Source organism: Biomphalaria glabrata, chromosome 11 (genome assembly GCF_947242115.1).
Source record: "Biomphalaria glabrata chromosome 11, xgBioGlab47.1, whole genome shotgun sequence".
In the NCBI taxonomy this organism is placed as follows: domain Eukaryota; kingdom Metazoa; phylum Mollusca; class Gastropoda; family Planorbidae; genus Biomphalaria; species Biomphalaria glabrata.
In genome coordinates this window covers 39,353,760-39,374,423 of record NC_074721.1, presented here as the reverse complement: position 1 = coordinate 39,374,423, position 20,664 = coordinate 39,353,760, and the positions used below count along the sequence as shown (strand labels likewise).

Sequence of the window (20,664 nt, the reverse complement as noted above, 5' to 3'; positions counted from 1 at the left end):
AAAAATAACAATCTACACATAATCAAGATGAAAACAACAGAAAAGTAATAATAATAATAATAATGAAAGTAGTAATATTAATTATAAATTATACTTATAAGCCTAATAATAATAATGAAAAACAATACCGCCACTATCAGATCACGTGATTCACAGACAGTGATATGCATTAGCGCTAGCGTGGCGAACTGAAGTTCTATGAATGGTTATCAAGAAATTGTGTATTGAAACACATCATCAATAGAACAAGTACGTTTTCCCCTAACAGAGCCCCTTTTGTCTATCCAAACGTCGTCGTTAACAATAAAACAGTATAAACACACACACAATAGGGTTGGAATAGAACTGGATATCGGTCATGGCTGACATTGCTTCACAAGGTGACACCGTCGATCCGGGCATAAAATATAAAAAAAAAAATGCCAGCCTCTAAAATGAAACAAAAAATCAATCCGCCGAATCGATTATATTGGCAAAGACCTCAGTACAGCTAAGCGGAAACTTTTCCTTTGGGCACTTCAATTTTAAAAGACTGGTAATCGCTTGTTACGTCAGTAGTCATGTTGGTATAGAAACAATAAAAAAAAAATATATTCGATTACGTTCTGTCATTTTTATTTCAGATCGATCCATTTTTAAGAGTTTTCTTTTTATTTGGAAAAAGTTGAGAGTTAAATTGCCGAAACCTTAAGAGTTAATCTAGAATCTAGTTACGAAGTCATTTTTAGGATAAGAAATTAGTACATTTATAGATCTAGAAATTCTAGAACAATTATCTGCGAATAAAAATTAGAATCTAGATCTGTCATTACAAAAGGTTTATTTTCTTGGAAATCGTGGATTGGATTGAAAGAAGAAACTGGATCAACTTCTTCAATTTATAAAGGTAAGTTTACAAGTGGGGAAAAAGACGAAATTACGAAAATACGTACGTTTGAAAAAAATGTGCAACCAAATAATAATTAGCATTAGAAAAGTGGCGTATTGCAATCAATCAGGGCCGTTCTTAGGCCACTGCAACCTATGCGGCCGCAGTGGGCCCCACAATTTCATAGGCCCCGCGAGATGCGAAATCTAGGTGTAAATTATTAAATTAAACCATTTTAACTTATTATTAAAGGGTTCCTGGAATTCTGAAATTATAAAATGTCATGAAAATGTCCTGAGATTATTAAAATCTTCTGAAAACTGATGCAAATCTTAAAACAGACAAAATTGTCATTTTGATGTGTCATTCAATATGGAAAACGCCAGTCCTACTCGCGATTTAAAAAAAAAAGGTATTGTCAGCTTTCAAAAAATAAAAATGTAATAAAAAGCTGAATTTTAACCACACAAGAACTTCAAATACTTAATCTACTTCAATAGTCATTAGCATACAAATATAGATCTAAATCTATCTCGACCTCTTATATAAAAAAAGCGATATTTTGCGAGTCGATAGTAAATCTAAAAGGCAGATCTGAATGTTTATCGGCTTTTTGTTGGTAAACTACTATCTACTATAGATGGCTCGTAAAGTTAAATTGATAGTGATTTTATACTTAGTAAAGTATGAATAAAATGCAAAGAAGAATTTATTTTCTAATACAAAATCTTAATTTTCACTTATTATTCTTATCACAACCCTAATTAGGCCCCGCGCAATCCGTTTCGCATAGGGCCCCCGCAATCTGTAGGACCGGCCCTGCAATCAATCATAATTAATTGATGTAAAAACAAGATTATTTGATTGATCAAATTTAATGTCAAAGATTTGTATTTTTTTTTCCATTACAACTTTGAAAACAAAATGTATTTAGTTATTATGTAGTCATACAGGTCTGTTACGCCAAACTCTAGCCTGAAGACGTCCAAATGCGCTACTGGCCCTGGCCAGACGGTTATCAACTTCCCTTGAAAGTGAGGCGTCATTTGACACTATACTACCTAGATATGTGAAGTGGTCTACCACATTAAGGGGCTGTCCGTTTACGGTGATCCTTGGGGCTGAGTATGTTTTATTGGGCGACTTTTGAAACATGACTTCTGTTTTCCCGGCTTGCTTATGCTTGCCCTGGATGTGGTAAAATATCTTCGGACTCGAAGACTAGCATTATTATTATTAGCATACAGGTAACGCGAGTCTATGAGAATAGAGGATGCTAGCAATAAACTACTATAACTAAAGAGCTTCTTTCGAACTTTGCGATCTATGAGGGCAGAAGATGTAAAAGGTGTCATGTTGCCAGCACAACGACATACTGCCTTTACTTTCATATATTAAACATAAATGAATAACAGCACCAGGGACCAAGTTTTTAAGAGAGAAAGTAGTGAATTAAGATGCTACGAAAAAAAGGGCATGCGCCGACCGAGGCTCGAACCTGTGACTCTGGATTCGACACCACCGCCTAGCGATAACGCACCAAGCGAAACTAGCCTCTAGTTATGTTTAATATATGTATGTATCATTTGTTTCAGCACCTAGCTTCAACTCTTTATATTTGCCTTTACTTTCCCCGACTTTCAGGTACCCAATAGAATAGGGTTGACTCAGGGGCGTCCTTAAGTCTCAAAATAAAAAATCCCAGTCTTCAAGATTCAAACCCTAAACCCATGGGTTGGATAGGTAAGCGCTTTACTACTGAGCCATTACGCTAGGACAAAATAATCCTTTTTTTTTGGGGGGGGGGGGCAGGGGAGGGGAGTTTGAGACTAAGAGATCAAGTCAAATCAACCTCGTTGCAAAATATTTCTTGAATGTAGGACTATTCGCGCACTTTATATCTAATATTTATGATAGAAAACTCTCTTTACAAAGCTTATATCAACTCACTGTCTTTCTGTCAGTCTGGTAAAAGTTTGTACACGATGTCTCTATGACACCCAATCTCTGATCAAGCTAAAATTTGCAAAATTATTTCCTTTACCTTACAGCACAAGAATTAATAAAACTAATTAACAATTAGCTAATTAACTATTGGCAATTAATCATTTTGTTTGATATCTCGAACAAGGAAAAGAAAAATATACTTGACTGAAGTGGTGGCATAAACTAAATTAGTCCCCTTTATAGGTCGCCGCTTTAAATTAAGTTTGAAACAAACAATAGATAACTATACCTCACTACTTTACAGCACCTCACTGGCAGAGTGGCTAGTAAGTCGGCTTGACCCATGAGTTCGAATTCAGGTCGTTCTCTCCTTTTTATTTTTTTTATAAATGCTCTCTACCCCCTCCACCTCCATTGGCCCAGATAAGTGATAGGATCATAGCGTATTGAGAAAGCTAAAAGCAGGAAATAGCGCAATATAATTGATAAAAATATTTCTAATCGCGCGGATTTATTGTTTTTGGTGTAGATCTATTACAACTTAAATTACATGACCGATCCAAATTAATTGATACAATTACACTTGTTAGAATGTATTTTTTTAAAATTATTTTTTTTAAACACAATTTAAAAAAAAAAAAGAACAATTAGGCGATATTAATCAGTGTCATATTGGAGCTCAGACTTAAAGCAGGACGGCAAGATTTTTGTGGCTGCCCCTACGCTTCTCAAGTTTCAATATGAATGTACCTATATATAATGAAGATTTGGATTTTTAATTTCGGGATTTTTTTTAGGGCTCCTCTGAGTCCACCCAACTCTAGTCGGGGAAAATAAAAGCGGTTCGTCGTTGTGCTGGCCACATGACACTCTGCTCGTTAACACTGGCCAAAGAAATAGATGACCTTAACATCCTCTGCCCTATAGAGCGCAAGGTCTGAAAGGGGAACTTTTTAACTCTTTCTCTCCGTAATTATTTACCACATTCTGGTGGAATCAACGCTGGTATCGTTAAAGATAATATTTAGAACTCTAAAGTCATGTCCTATTTGTGAAGAGAAAAAAAAAAAGTAATTGTAAATGTCACCTCGTTCTCCTTATACAAATCTTTGATAAAAATGATAGAACTTTTTTTTTTTTAAGGGTAAAGCCTCGGGGGGAGGGGGTGATGTTGTACAGTTAAGCACTGTGGTAAATTCGTTCTCTCTCTCTCTCTATCTATACCTACCTACCAATCAATCAATCAATCAATAAATCAATCAATCAAATCAATGAATCTATCTATACCTACCTACCTACCTACCTACCTACGTACCTACCAATTAATCAATCAATCAACCAACCAACCTATCTATTTATCTATCTATCTATCTATCTATCTATCTATCTATCTATCTATCTATCTATCTATCTATCTATCTGTACCTACCTACCTACCTACCTACCTACCTATCTATCTATCTATCCATCTATACCTACCAATCAATCAATCAATCAATCAATCAATCAATCAATACCTACCTACCTACCTAAATACCTACCTACCTACCTACCTACCAATCAATCAATCAATCTATCTATCTATCTATCTATCTATCTATCTATCTATCTATCTATCTATCTATCTACATATCTATCTATTTATCTATCTATCTATCTATCTATCTATCTATCTATCTATCTATCTATCTATCTATCTATCTATCTATCTATCTATCTATCTAGAAATAGATTAAAGTTATTTCTCCCCATTACTATTCCTGCAATTTCTAAATTGATTTGTTTAGATTGCAGAGCAAACATACTTTAGTTTTAATAAGCCGACATTATTTACACTTATAATGAACTACATTGTCCGCATTTATTTAAAAGGCTGAAAAACTTAATTTATAAAACATATTTCTCATGTGGTATCCGCGGCCTTTGTGAGAGCTCTCCAGCTGTCTCTTTCAGACCAACCCCCTGCCAGCTACTTTCCTCTACGCCAGTGAGGGCGTAATAGCGCCTGAGTTGATCTATATAGCGCTTTCGGGGGAGGGGGCACCTCTGTTATGCCGTTCTCCTTCGGACTAGAAGACAAGCCTTATTATATATATATATATATATATATATATATATATATATATATATATATATATATATATATATATATATATATATATATATATATATATATATATATATATATATATATATATATATAATATATATATATATATATATATATATATATATATATCTTATAAATACAGACTTTACTTCAAAAAAGAAGATGATTACGTCCTACGCGTCATGCATCTAGCCATGCATGTTAACAAATACCTTAAATTCTGCCAAGTCACTGGTTTTCCTGGCTAGCTCAGGCAACCCATTCCATGCTCTAATAGCACTAGGGAAGAAGGAGCACTTGTACACATTTGTCCTAGCATATGGAACGAGGAATGTGCCTTTATCTTTGTGTCTTTCAAAGTCTTTTATTAGATTTTGTTTTTGTATGTAAAGATTATCGTTCAGAGCTTTATGTATAATTGCTACTTTACTGTTGAGACTGAAGGCTTTCTAAATTAAGCGATTTTACTAAAGGTGGTACTCTAGTCGAATTCGAATATTCGTTTGTTATGAATTTCGCGATGGCTGCCTGGTCGGGATGGCTACCTGGTCATGCGCTTTGCGCGCTGGACTGTCGTTCGGATTTATCGATGGTCGAAGGTTCAAATCCTGCCCGCTCCCATCCCTCGTCGTCCTGCGGGAGGTTTGGACTAGGAAGTAAACTATCTTCAACTCTGAAATACATCCGAAACATGTAAAACATTTTACAAATAAACAAACATTTTTTTACAATGCTCTATTTTTGTCTGTTCCAGTTTCTTCATGTATGCATGCACACGCATGGGTATATATAAGAACACTAGTGCGCACAATATGGTGGCGGCCCTCTCACGATTATGTGGTGGTAAGGTTTATGAATACGAAAGACTTCCTATGTAAATTTAGCGTCAATTTGATTGGAGGGAAAACGGAGATACGATGAAAAATGGATATGATAAACAGACGTCTAGTTGACGAGGGAGATTCGGACTATCGGTTAGCATAACATCAAATCTTTTATTCGCTAAGTAAAAGTAAGACTTGGGTAGCCCACATTACAACTTCATCTGGGAAACACCTCTGATAATTATAATTGAAGTCTCCAGGAACGCCAGACCGAGGTCAGAGTGTAACCTGAGTCGATGCTATCGCACGCACGCGCAGATCTTAAGTATATGATGCTGTTGACAATCGGAGTTGAATGTTGGACCGAGCGGCACTGAACACTGTTGGCACTAACTAGAGTGTTGACACTGGGGGCTGCCTGCGGTTGACGTAACTGGAGAGAGGCTTTCAATGGCTTTAACTTAGCAATGGTTAGCACAAAAACACGAACTATTGTTTATTCAACAAAAACAAAATGGAAGTTCCACAGATGTTTTTCTTCTCATTACGGAAAGTGTGCAGTACAGCGGTTCTCGATTTATGAGTTTTCAATTCAATAGATGCCGATAATATTTTTTTTATCAAAAAACATTGTCAAAGCAGAAGAAAAGGGGAAAGTAGTGATTGTATCAGTAATGATTGAGATATCTGCTAATGTAAAGTAATCGAACAATCAATTTTTATAAGTATTGAGTGCGATTTCGATTTCTCATTTTTTAATGCTAGAATAACCATATCACTGACCTATAAATATTACAATTTCATCATTTTCGATTTCCTTTATACAGTAATCGAACATTCAATTTTTATGAGTATTGGGTGCGATTACGATTTCCCATTTTCAAGTGCTTATGTTTTGTCATTAGAATAGCCACATTATTGTTATGAGGCGCCGAGGCTCTGTGGTAAAGCACCTGGCTTCCGAACCGGGGGGGTCCCTGGTTCAAATCCTGGTGAAGACTGGGATTTTTAATTTCGGGATCTTTAGGGTGCCTCTAAGTCCACCCAGTTCTAATGGGTACCTGACATTAGTTGGGGAAAAAGTAAAGACGGTTGGTCGTTGTGCTGGCCACATGGCACCCTCGTCAACCGAGGACCACAGAAACAGACGCCCTTTACATCATCTGCCCGATAGACAGCATGGTCTGAAAGAGGAACTTTTTAATTATATTCTTTTTTTGTTATCAATTTGGATTTATTGTTATTATATTTATAGAGATCATGAGCTAACAGAGCTAATTGTAAAATTAAAATTCTCTTCTTCCATTTGTTAATTTAAAAAAATAATCGCATTCGTGGAGAACAAAATGAATACATTGTTTTAGATTTCTGAAGAACACAATGTTGCAAAAGTTTGGATAAAATAGATATAAAAAAAGAGGAATAGTATAAAACAAATTGTGATATCAACAGCATGACATTCAAACACGACTACCGAAAACTGCCGAAGGACTACCGGAAACTGCCGAAGTAGAATCACACGTGACTTACTCCACACATCCAAACACGACTACCGAAAACTGCCGAAGGACTACCGGAAACTGCCGAAGTAGAATCACACGTGACTTACTCCACTTCTGCAATTGAAATGTATAAAAATAAAGTCAGAAGAAAATCAATCCAAATTGAAAATTCACAAACGTTTAATTACGTAACATGATATTAATCATGTGTTTTAAACATTCTCTGTGACAGCCAAACAATGTCTTTGTTAAATCCCTAGTTCATGTTGAGGCCTATCTGAGTTTTATCATAATATAAATGTTTTACATTCGTGCTTCGCATTTTAAAATAATTATTTATGACCCTCCCCCCCCCCATCCACAAGAAAAAAAAAAGTTGTAGCTTATTGTGTGTCATTCGAAATAGCAAATTTAAACTTTGAACTGTAAGGCATCAAAAAAAAATAATTTCTGAAGTATCTTTATTTCCATATGTTTTAAAATGCTTCACATTCACGGTATTGATTTTCATTAACTATGCTGTTTTTCTTATTAGGTCATCGAGCCCTATGTCGATGCTTCATATTCCTGTGTTTGTCATCTTAATAACTCTAAGCAACATAAACTCATAACCTAGTAGAAAAAATAATTTACTTCTTTTTTTTTTACTTTGACTGATAAATCAACAATTTTTTGAAAGAGTTTTGATTTGATGCCAACTTTGAAAGAAGTAAATAAAAAAAAGTAAAGTTCCCCTTTTTCTTTGGCCAACGGTTAACCCTTAAAGTGCTGAGCTTTTTTTTTTTTTTTTACAAGAGTGCATATAAAATGGAACTACTATTCTAGTGTTTAGAGGCTAGACTACCACACGCGCCTAAAAGGTTAACGAGCAGAGTGTCATGTGTCACCAATCGCTTTTACTTTCCCTAACTTAAGTAAGGTACCCATTAGAGCTGGGTGGATTCAGGGGCGTCCTAAAAAATCCCGAAATTTAAAGTCCCAATATTCACCAAGATTCGAACCCAGGACCCCATGTTTGGAAGCCAAGCGCTTAACCACTCAGCCACCGCGACCTCCATAACATTGAAAGATATACAAGAAAAATAAAAGACTTCTAGTCTTTGGGGATTGCAACACTCCTCGCTTTTGTTTAGGTTTTAAATTAGTTTTTTTCAGATGCCAATGACAAAGCTATTTTGCGAATTGAATTTTAAATCTTGATCTAGATCAATGGCGTATCGACCATGGCTTGAAGTGTTTATTCGGCTTGTTCCATAAAAAGACACACATTGAGGAAAAAACAACAACATATGTTAACTGTCTGAATTTAAATGTTGTTTTTTTTTACAAAGCTTATACAACTCTCTCTTTCTGTCTGTCTGTCTGTCAAGTAAAAAAGTTTGACTATGTTTCTTATCCCACTTGCCATTCTCGGATCAAGTTGAAATTTTGCACAATTATTCATTGTACCTGACAAGGCAAGAATCAATAATAATTAAAAAAAAAAACTTATTAATTATTAGTTAATTAATTATTGATTAGTTACTTTTTTCTCCCACTGCCCATTCTCAGTTCAAGTTGAAATTTTCGGAATTATTTATAGTCTATAACATTATACGAATAGGGCAGAAAGGGAGCTAAGTCTGCTATTTTCTTATAAATGGCAGTAATTGGCGCTTCTTTCTCTTAAAATAGCTTTTTTTTTTTTAAAAAAGAAAGTTTTTTTTTCTTTTGCTTTTTTTTCTTCACAAGTTTGTCTAGCATATAGTGTGTATGTACAGCATGTATCGAGGATTTCTTACAAATACAAAAACACAAAGTATTAAAATACCAAGAAAGACACAAAGATAAAGTCACATTTATTATTCCATATGCTTGTGCAACATTACAATATATAAACCATTAGATATCTTCCCTTGTGCCATTAGATTTAGATGGATGAACGGGTTTCCTGAATCAGACAGGAATACAAATGAGTTTAAATCTCGAATTAACATGCACGACAAGACTAACACATGGACTATAGGATCAATACGTAATTATATTCTGTTTTTAAGTTTTCTTCTTTTTTCCATTTATGGGTTGTTACGATAGATACGTGAGTATAATCAAACTTGAAATAAGAACACTTTCCGATCATAAACAAACAAGTTTAATCAGCCATCTTGGCTACCAGGGTAGTGTCCCCCTATGCATGGGCACAACTCTTCCCACCATATAACATTCCATCAACATGGGTGTTGCCCTGTGCGGTCCGTACCTCGTAGCTTACGAAAGGAGGTCTCTCGCACCCTTCCCCGTCTTTAGAGACGCTGCTGATTAAGATCAACAAATGTGATAAGAAACTTCATAAATCATGCAATGCTATTCGCAGCCAAATACAGATTCTTATCGATTAGTATTATTTTCAAGCCTAAAAGTTTAATGAATGTTCTTTACTCCTGACCGAAGTCCGTAAGGAATTGTTCTTCCCATTTTCTCCTTGCAAATAACTCCTGAATCTAGGTCATGCCACAGAACAACGCATGACACAGACGTCACGAAGATTTAATGAAATATAACAGCTTGGCACATTTTGCATATTTAGATCACACGTTGAATGCCAAACTCATTAAAAAAAACATTTACCATTAAAACAATGATAGGAATCAGGTTATTGAACTAGGCATCTTTTTTTTTTTACTTCAATCACGTGCAGTTCTAGTAATTTTGAATCTGAATTAAGAATGAACTCTTCTATCCCATTTTTGAAAAGAAATCTAAAAATTTCCCAACAATGCCTTGGTAACAAGTTTAGGACAATCAAGTTTGTTTATTTAACATCTCGCGTTCAATTCCAATCCTTTTAAACAAACAGAAATAATAGTCTTCGCTTTTGTTATGGAATGAGTACGTGAGTATGTGTAGGCCTGTGTGTGTGTGTGTAGTGTATGGTGTCAATTTTAGTAGGATTGTTGCAGTTGAGTGGATTAAAAAGTGTGAACGGCTGTTGAAAGAGGAGACGAAAGACCACCACACAAGTCAAAAACAGGGGCGGACTGGTTGTCAAAATCGACTCTGACGTTACCATACGACCCGGCCCACAAATCGCATGCCATTTAAATGTAACTTTTTCTTCTTCTGCCCTCATAAAGATTTTATAATGCAGCGAAAACTGAACGCATGTATGCGAACGCAGGCTTACTTGACGTATTGCATTTCTTCCTGTAAATAAACCTAGAGTCTATAAGAATTATAGGGGCGCTTGGCTTCCGAACTTGGGGTCCTGGGTTCGAATCTCGGTGAAGATTTGGATTTTGAATTTCTGGATTTTTAGGGCGCCCCTGAGTTCAACCAACTCTAATGGATACCTGACTTTAGTTGGGAAATATAAAGGCGGTTGGTCGTTGTGCTGCCCACATGACACCCTGTTCATTAACCGTTGACCATAGAAACAGATGACCTTAACATCATCTGCCCCTAAGGTCTCAAAGGGGAACTTGACTTTACTATAGAAATTCTCATTTTGTAACAAGATATACATTTTTTTTAAAGTTCAACGGAAATCTTGAATAATACATAACATTTTGTCGATATAACTATAAAAGTAAAAACAACACTTGATGGCTGCCTATTCATGTGCTATGCGCACTGGACACATGGGCTCCCGCATTGGGCGGAAGGTAGTGCACGTGCACCCCCTCTGGATTCCGAGCATCCGAATTCTAGCCAATGTTTTGCACCTTCAAATCCATTAACTTCTTCTAAGTAGCAACTGTAGCGTTTCCACTGGTACAGTTGTTAGGATAAGGATATTAGACTAATAACAATAATAATAAAAATAATCGTTACTATAGATGTGTGTATTAAAAGTGTAAATTTCCCCTTTCAGACCTTGTGGTCTATAGGGTGGTCTATAGGGCAGATGATGTAAAGGTCATCTGTTTCTGTGGCCTACGGTTAACAAGGGTGTCATGTGGCCAGCACAACGACCAACCGCCTTTACTTTTTCGCTAACTAATGTCAGGTACCCATTAGAGCTGGGTGAACTCAGAGGCGCCCGAAGATCCGGAAATTAAAAATCCCAGTTTCGAACCCCGGTCCCCGGTTCGGAAGCCAAGCGCTTTGCCGCTCAGCCACCGCGCCTCCTAATGTGTGTATTACACTGCACAAAACTAGCCTAGGTTTATCAGGAATTGATGCAGGCCATGTACATTAACTTGTACAGTAATTATTCTGTTCGCTTGTTTAGTTTTTTATTATTTTATAATTCATGAAACAAAAATTTACATGGCTCTTAATATCACGTAGAGAAAGAAAAGGGGGGAGGGGCGCATTAGTTCCTTTCTTTCATAATCTGCATAAATAGAAAATAATAAGAAAGTTAAAGCTAAGACTAAAGGCATAGATCGCAACTTGCACAATCCTTGAAAAAAATTTGACGGGCGCCCCTGACTATGGAGTATGATTTTGATGTTAAACATAACTCCATCATAACATGAAAAAATATACTTGCTAATTTTAAAGTTCAAGGTCCCGTTTTAGATTCACACGAGTATGTTCACACTAGTTCGACTTCTATAGGACTATAAAAAAGAACATAGGTCTTATGGTGTTTGTTAATCTCTTGGTGTGTAAAGAGAGTTTTGGTGCCTATGAAAATAGAAGATTGTATACCTTTGTAATATTTGTCACAAGCTTACTGTAAAGCAACTTATACCACCGCTTCAGTCCAGTACAGTTTCTTTTCATTGTTCAAGATACCAAACAGAATGATTAATTACCAATAGTTAATTAACTAATTGTTTGTTTTTAGCGGCCCCCGAAAGGGGAAAAGACGCTATTAGTTTTGTGCGAAATGTCTGTCCGTCTGTCCGTCCGTCCCGTTTAGATCTCGTAAACTAGAAAAGATATTGAAAATCCGACATCACAATATTTTAGACCATTCAAAGTCCTGATGCAACGGCTACTTTTTTTTTTCTTAAAGCGAAAAATCTAATTTTTAAAATCAGTTATGCAAGCAGTTTTTTAAAGAGAAAAAGCTAATTAGTATGCATTATAAGTTAGACCTAATTTAAATTGAATAGTAATCTTATAAACTCCATTTTTCTGAACATTTTTTTATTGCGGAAATTAAAAAAAAAATTTTTTTGAGGATTCGAATAAGAGATTGAGCCTTTTCAAAACAATTAGATCAATTATAAGACATCAGTTAGGCCAGTGGAGGCGCGGTGGCTGAGCGGTCCCGGGTTCGAATCCTGGTTAAGACTGGGATTTTCAACTTTGGAATCCTTGGGCGCCTCTGAGCTCAGCTCTAATGGGTTGGGGAAAAGTATAGGCGGTTGGTCGTTGTGCTGGCTACATGACATCCTCGCTAACCGTAGGCCACAAAAACAGATGAACTTTACATCATCTACCCTATAGACCACAAGGTCTAAGAGGGTAACTAGTTAAGCCAGGTTCACATCTAACTTTACATTCACTTACACCTGTCCTTTGATCTGCGGGGCCGTTGGGGCACTACACAAGATCTGTTAACCTTCTTTCTCCATTCTTATCTCTCATTTGTCTTTGATATAATTTTATTTGGATGTTCTTTCTGAAAATATTGAAGCCTGCCTGGGTGGACCACTTCGGGGGCCGATTTTGAGTTTGTGTTTCCACACAAACTGTCTTTTGTAACCTTGATTGATTCTTGTGTTGTCAGGGAGAAGAAATAATTTGTGCAAAATTTTAGTTTGATCCGAGATTGGGTGTGGGAGAAATAACGAGTACAAACTTTTTACAAGACAGACAGAGTTGATATAAGCTTTGTAAAAAAGGTTAGTTAAAACATTTCGAAAACATATACAGATATTTAAATGAACAAAAAAACACAGGGAAATGAACCTGATGGATTAATGATGTCAGTCAAAGTTCAGTCAATCCAAGCAGTCCATTTCTAAAGCCACCAATACTATGGTTCATTTCATTTGTACCTCTTGCACTCGCATGCACCTTTATCGATATTCGATCATTTGAGTTCGTTACGAGGAATCAGGGGACAGTACTCAATTTATTGATTAAGTTACGTCCCTTTCCTTAACTACCAGTATGCTATTTGTACATCACTCTTGACTACAAACATTGTAGATATACGTAACTTTAGTATTACGTTCTATGTTGCCATGTCATTCCAGTATCCCCAGCTTCACTGATGACTGACCTCTTCCGGTACAGTCTTATCTTGCGTTTTTTTTTTTAGCAATGGTCATAAGATCATCTCTGTGCTCGATTGCCACTGTCATCCTACTTTCTATTGAATTATTTGTGATGCGGACTTTGTAGGTGATACCTAGAATCCTTCTCTGGTAAATCGATTCCATAGTTAGGATCATCCTATCTAATGTTGCAGTTAAAATATCTCATTCGCAAGCATACAAGTCTCCACGAGGAGCAAAACAGTCAGATTTTCATGCCAACTGCCATGTTTTTGTCTTTTCAAATACTTTAAAGCTTTCCTTAAAAAAGATTTTTTCATTGCATCGCCACCACATGTTTCATATTGCCTTCTCTTTTTTTTTTCTCTCCCTCGCTGTATTTTATTGCTTAAAAAAAATATTTAAAAAATACATTGTTTAACAAGACAACACCTCTGTTATACAAATTAAAATAAAATAAAACCTAAGAAAAACATTTTTTTGAGCTCAAATTGCGTATGGAACGTGTGATGTGAACACCTCCAGCTTCTCGGTCGAATGATTCTACCAATTAGGCTTGCGGGTTAAGAAAATAAGAAACCAATTATTTATTGGTGCCTTTATTACAAGTAGAACTCTTAAGATCAACTTATTAATATAGAATCTAGACATAATGCATATTAGATTTACGTAAAAAATAAACAAAGATTACATAATCTATCAATCAACTTAAAGCAACATTTGTTTGTTTTTTTTAAAAATAATTCCAATGATATAGATCTAGATCTAGGCCTTAAATCTAGACTTAGAAGACAATGCGCAAAATTTTCCTGAATTATTAATTTATTAAACTTTTGAATCAATGATGCCTTTCATTCTGAAATTACCCAACGCTATGGTCCTTTCAAGAACGCAATAGTCCTTTCAAAACCGATGCTGGCTCTAGATCTAATTGTAGTTCTCAAGCCAAATTTACTTTATTTTTTTACTTTGAAAAATTATAACGGTCAAACTAGAGCTAGTAGTTCTTTTTTAACGGTATATATCAACTATTAAATTTTAGGAAATTCGTTTTTGTTGCTGTTTTTTTTTAGATCAGCGTCCATGCAGTTTCCATAGGTTCTGGCGTGAATAGAGGTATTGTAAAAAGGATCTAAACTTGAAAATCAGTCATGTTTAACTGACTATTTGTAGACATATGTAAAAATGAGAATATACAGGCATAAATATATCGACTCATGTCTTGCTAAATAGACATGTAAAAGTGTCAGTTTGATACTGTTTGCGAAAGTTTTTAGTGTCAACTCTTTTGTTCATACTTTGTTGTTGTTTTTTTTACTTTTTATTTTAATGACATTTTTTTTAGATTCTGAATTTTAACTGTAAAAAAAGTTTTATAGGTGTCAGGCTTATCTGGCGCGAGGACCCCTTGGAGCGAATAACATTGCGGGAGGGCCCAAACAATAGTTATCCTATTTGTATAATTCCTGTTATTGAATGTGGCTGCTTCTGTTGCACATTGGTGCGGCTCTTCCGCCGTGTCAGATACAAACAATGAAATAAACAGGAGGTAACCTTCAAACACCGGCGAAATGCCAAAACAATCAAGATAGGTAGCCGACACTAGTGTTAAAATAGGAAACACTTTAAATCCTCCAGAAGGGACCCGTCTAATGTCCTCTGTTACTAGCCGTCTGGATATAACTTCTTGTTTTCACTGCTCTAATGAAAAACGCCTTGTTGATAGTGTCGACTAGAGCGTTCTTACTTTTTAACCAACCTTACGTCATCGTCGCTAAGTAAAAACTTTCCACCTATTCCCGAAACAAATAACTAATTCCTAATCATGTCATAACAACATATGCGCAATGTGACAAACACGATAAAACGATGGTTGTTAAATTGCCTGACCACGCATCTAATTTTCTTACTCTATTGCTGCGGTTCTCAACCTTTTAAGCTCGGCGACCCCTTTTTACAATCCCCCCACTCTGCCTCGATTCCCCTCTCCACACACACACACATCAACAGAAGAGTAGGCAATAGCAATCCATATTTTCGATGGTCTTAGGCGACCCCTGGCAAATGGTCGATCGACCCACAAGGGGGTCGCGACCCACAGGTTGAGAACCCCTGCTCTATTGCATTCCTCTTCTGTTTCTAAAGAGAAATAAACGCGACGTCATTTCCGGTATTATATCAGGCCCACCAGACAGAACAGTGTACACTGTTTTCATACAGGCCGGTGAGAGGGAGCTCTTGTTCGCTTCTGCAGGCCTAGAGTTCCAAGAGCCAAAGGCTCAACTCTACCCGACTGTTTCAAAAAGAAGAAGAAAAAGAATATAAGACCTCCTTCAGTCGTAACAACTATGGCTCATCTCGAAGACTTTTTTTCATGTGGCTGTGGAGCCATATTTCGGAGAGACACTCCCGTCCACATATATCGCAGGTTAAGGTGGCTTTCGCTTTGGTGGTAGAGGAGCCGGCCATTTTTCGTATGGCACGCTTTTCTTCCAGAGCTGAGTCTTTTTCACTGTCCATAGCTTTATTGGTCACCGTCTCTCCACGTAGTGCGGTCTATGGCTATGTCTTCCCAGTGGTCAGTAAGAATGTTCTCTGAGTTGAGGCCCCGTTTTATTACGTCCACGTAACGGAGGTGGGGGTGACCAGTTTTTCATGAGCCAGACGCGATTTACCCGTAGAGAATGATTTTTGGGATGCGAACGTCCTTCATCCGGCGAACATGTCCGAGCCCGCGCAGGCGGCGTTGTCTGAGGACTGTAAAGATGCAGGGAGGACCTGTTCGTGCAAGGAAATCAGTATTATAAACAGAAGTTTATTAGCCTACGTCGAAGGCGATGGAGGTGGAAAGGGTTAAAATTCAGGCCAAAAGTAATAGTTATTTTAAGAAACTTTATGCCTGTTCATTTGAAGTAACCTATGACAGATTTTTTTAAATTAAAAAAAAAAACTTATTTTAACTCTTATCTGTCTGGTACAAATTTCGAACACGTTTTTTTTTCTCCCACTTAACATTGTCTGATCAGGTTGAAACTTTGCAAGTTATTCACTGTTCCTAACAAAACATGAATCAATAAAACAAAATTAACCAATTAGTCAAAAGTAAAAGTAAAGTTCCCCTTTCAGACCTTGTGGCCTATAAGGCAGATGACGTAAAAGTCATCTGATTCTGTGGCCTACGGTTAACGAGGGTTTCTACTGTCAGGTACCCATTAGAGAGGCGTCCAAAGATCCCGAAATTAAAAATTCCAGTCTTCACCAAGATTCGAACTCGCGCTTTACCGCTCAGCCTACTAATTTGTCAAATAAACAGTGGTAATTGTTTTTTTTTTATATATAAAAAGGGAAATAGATATTACATCATTGAGGGATATGGTTGTTATATTGGAGTTTTCCCCCTAAAATGATTTTTTTTTGAAATTTTAAAGTTAAAGTAGACATTGCCAAGGACGAGTGACAATACACTAATCAATCCAAAAATGTAGTAATTAGATACAAAAATAGAACCAATTAATAAATTTTGTTTTAGATTGCGAAAAGGGAGCTAAACCATGCCAATTTCAGATAATTAGCGGTTCTTCACCTTAGATTCTTTTTTTTAAAGTAATCTTTTTTTTGTTTTGTTTTGCTTGCTAGTTTGTAGTTACTAGGGAGAGAAAACAGAACACTTGAGATGGGCAATTTCAGTGGGATTACTTCCCTTGTTTTAATGATGCTCCTAGCGTCGTCTGCTGCACTTACAAAAGACTGTAAGTAGAGCTATCTATCTATCTATCTATCTATCTATCCATCCATCCATCCATCCATCTGTCTGTCTGTCTGTCTGTCTATCTATCTATCTATCTATCTTAAGATAATCTGTAAACATATAATTGTTAATCTATTTAAACTACCAAATTAAGTATTAAATTAATTATTTCCACTCTCAGTGTACCTCCAACTTAGCACGAACAAAACTCTCGATCACACGCAACTCGCAGAGAAGGTGATCCATATTTTAATGGATGCACTGAACAGTTCCACCGGTGTAAGTGACGATGAATTTCAGAATATTTCCATCTCTGTGTCAAATACATCAGCAGCAAGGTGAGTTTAAGTTGGGATGACAGAACTGTAAAGTCAGTGACTACCAAACTGTCAACGGTATCGAATGACTACTAAACTTTTAATAATAATAATAATAATAATACTGTTGCAGACCTGCCACATCACCAGAAAAATTCCCCAGTGGAAACTGTTAAAGGGACTACGATGAATTTTGTTTCTCTTTTACTCGTTCATTTCTAACATAATAATAATCTTTATTGTCCGTACGGAAATTTGTCTTACAATTTGTGCATTACACCAAACAAAAAACGTTATAACTATAAGAAACCAAAGTGTACATTCACACCAGACTCACTCATAATTTACATGTGACAAAGTTTATACCAGATTGTTCTTATTTAATGATTTGATTGCCAGGGGAACAAAAGAGTGTTTGTGTCTGTTTGTCTTTGCTATCGGTGTCTTGTATCTCTTTTGTGATGGTAAAATCACAAAATCCTGACACAAAGGGTGATTCTTTATTTCGAGGATCTTGTTAGCTTTTTTTTATAGATGTTTAATAATAATAATAATAATAATCTTTATTATCCGTAAGGAAATTTGTCTTACAATTTGTGCATTACACCAAACAAAAAACATTATAACTATAAGAAACCAAAGTGTACATTCACACCAGACTCACTCATAATTTACATGTGACAAAGTTTATACCAGATTGTTCTTATTTAATGATTTGATTGCCAGGGGAACAAAAGAGTGTTTGTGTCTGTTTGTCTTTGCTATCGGTGTCTTGTATCTCTTTTGTGATGGTAAAATCACAAAATCCTGACACAAAGGGTGATTCTTTATTTCGAGGATCTTGTTAGCTTTTTTATAGATGTTTGTCTCAAACAACTGCCCAAATGGGGTTTGTTTTTTGCCAATGATTTTGCCAGCAGCATTTAGGATTCTATTAAGTTTATTTTTATTTTTAATGCTCAGATTGCCATACCAGGCAGTGATATTGAAACTTAAAATATTGCAGATGTGAGCGTGATAAAACATAGCCAAGGCCTTTTCGCTAACATTAAACGAGGACAGTTTTCTTAGTAGTCGTAATCTTTGCTGCCCTTTTTTGCTGATATAATCAGTATTTGCAGTAAAATTTAGTTTATTGTCTAGGATAGTACCAAGGTATTTAAAGGTTTGCACAATTTCAATAGTCTCTCCAGCTACAGAAACAACTGCCCAAATGACTACTAAAACTGTCAACAGTATCGATTGACTACTAAACTCAACTGTATCGAATGACTACTAAACTGTCAACTGTATCGAATGACTACTAAAACTGTAAACTGTATCAAATGACTATTATCACAAAAGAGATACAAGACACCGATAGCAAAGACAAACAGACACAAACACTCTTTTGTTCCCCTGGCAATCAAATCAATAAATAGCAACAATCTGATATAAACTTTGTCTCATGTAAAATATGAGCGAGTCTGGTGTGAATGTACACTTTGGTTTCTTATAGTTATAATGTTTTTTGGTGTAATGCACTAATTGTAAGACAAATTTCCATACGGACAATAAAGATTATTATTATTATTAAACTGTCAACTGTATCGAATGACTACTAAAACTGTCAACTGTATCGAATGACTACTAAAACTGTCAACTATATCAAATGACTATTAAACTGTTAAGAGTATCGAATCAATGAACAAAACTTTCTGTTCATTTAGTTCGTAACATTGACGTTCATTTTAGCGCCCTTGGCATCGTATAGCTTATCGTGAAAATTTCCAAAAGGAAAATTGCTCGATTACAATGTGAGTTAAACACAAAGCTGTAATACACAAACACCAGTTAACTAGATACACAGAAAACCCAAGGCTGAAAAAAATAAAAATAAAACGTATTTCTCCGTACTTACAATTAAGACTTGGATTTTTTCGATAAGCTAATCAAAGTCAAGGACATTAACTTGAAGGTCACTGTTGCCAACTAAATATACAAAAAATTGAGCTACAATTTTAACTCTATCTCAATGCGTGCTGGTTTTTTCTTGGTATCAAATCTCCATTACTTCTCCACTAGTTAGTTTTCCGTTTGTTTTTAGCTTCAGTTTTTAAGTTGTAGAGTTGAAGTGAAATTCTCCTTCAATATTGAAATTATTTTGTTCTATAAATTGGAAGAGCGTAGACAATATTGGATTCTGCAATGCTAATCGATTTTCGCAGGGACAAGAAGGAAAATGATATTGTTTCTGTAGCTGGAGAGACTATTGAAATTGTGCAAACCTTTAAATACCTGGGTACTATCCTAGACAATAAACTAAATTTTACTGCAAATACTGATTATATCAGCAAAAACGGGCAGCAAAGATTACGACTACTAAGAAAACTGTTCTCGTTTAATGTTAGCGAAAAGGCCTTGGCTATGTTTTATCACGCTCACATCTGCAATGTTTTCAGTTTCAATATCCCTGCCTGGTATGGCAATCTGAGCATTAAAAATAGGAATAAACTTAATAGAATCCTCAATGCAGCTGGCAAAATCATTGGCAAAAAACAAACCCCATTTGGGCAGTTGTTTGAGACAAACATCTATAAAAAAGCTAACAAGATCCTTGAAATAAAGAATCACCCTTTGTGTCAGGATTTTGTGATTTTACCGTCACAAAAGAGATACAAGACACCGATAGCAAAGACAAACAGACACAAACACTCTTTTGTTCCCCTGGCAATCAAATCATTAAATAAGAACAATCTGGTACAAACTTTGTCACATGTAAATTATGAGTGAGTCTGGTGTGAATGTACACTTTGGTTTCTTATAGTTATAATGTTTTTTGTTTGGTAATGTACAAATTGTAAGACAAATTTCCGTACGGATAATAAAGAGTATTATTATTATTATTAAAAAGTCCCCCCCCCCAAACAAAAATAAAAACAAAACAAAAACATAAACCTTTTGAAAAACATAGCTCATCTAAACTTCCTTTACGTCGGACACCGGATACACTCAAAATGCTAGCTATTTATCGTTCTTCCGCCATGTATGAAAATCTCCAATAAAAACATGTTATACATTTTTATATGCATTTAGTATTCTTAATCATGTGCTTACGCTACGTTATATACTGTTATAACTATGCCATGCGCACCGCCGCCGTTCAAGATAGTGCAGAAGGTGCGCACTGCTAGAAACTAGACAGAGAAGG

At 35.9% G+C, this 20,664-nt stretch overlaps 1 protein-coding gene across 1 annotated transcript in view; it reads left to right on the top strand.

Annotated features, from left to right (window-relative positions):
* Positions 1-500: 500 nt before the first annotated feature.
* The window catches only part of LOC106054962 (uncharacterized), a 92,877-nt gene continuing 72,713 nt past the window's right edge, over positions 501-20,664 (top strand). The window contains exons 1-3 of the mRNA XM_056004219.1: positions 501-886; positions 17,046-17,158; positions 17,339-17,495. Of these exons, the coding sequence (XP_055860194.1) occupies positions 17,083-17,158; positions 17,339-17,495 (233 nt within the window). The 5' untranslated portion in view covers positions 501-886; positions 17,046-17,082. The remainder of the gene's footprint in view (positions 887-17,045; positions 17,159-17,338; positions 17,496-20,664) is intronic.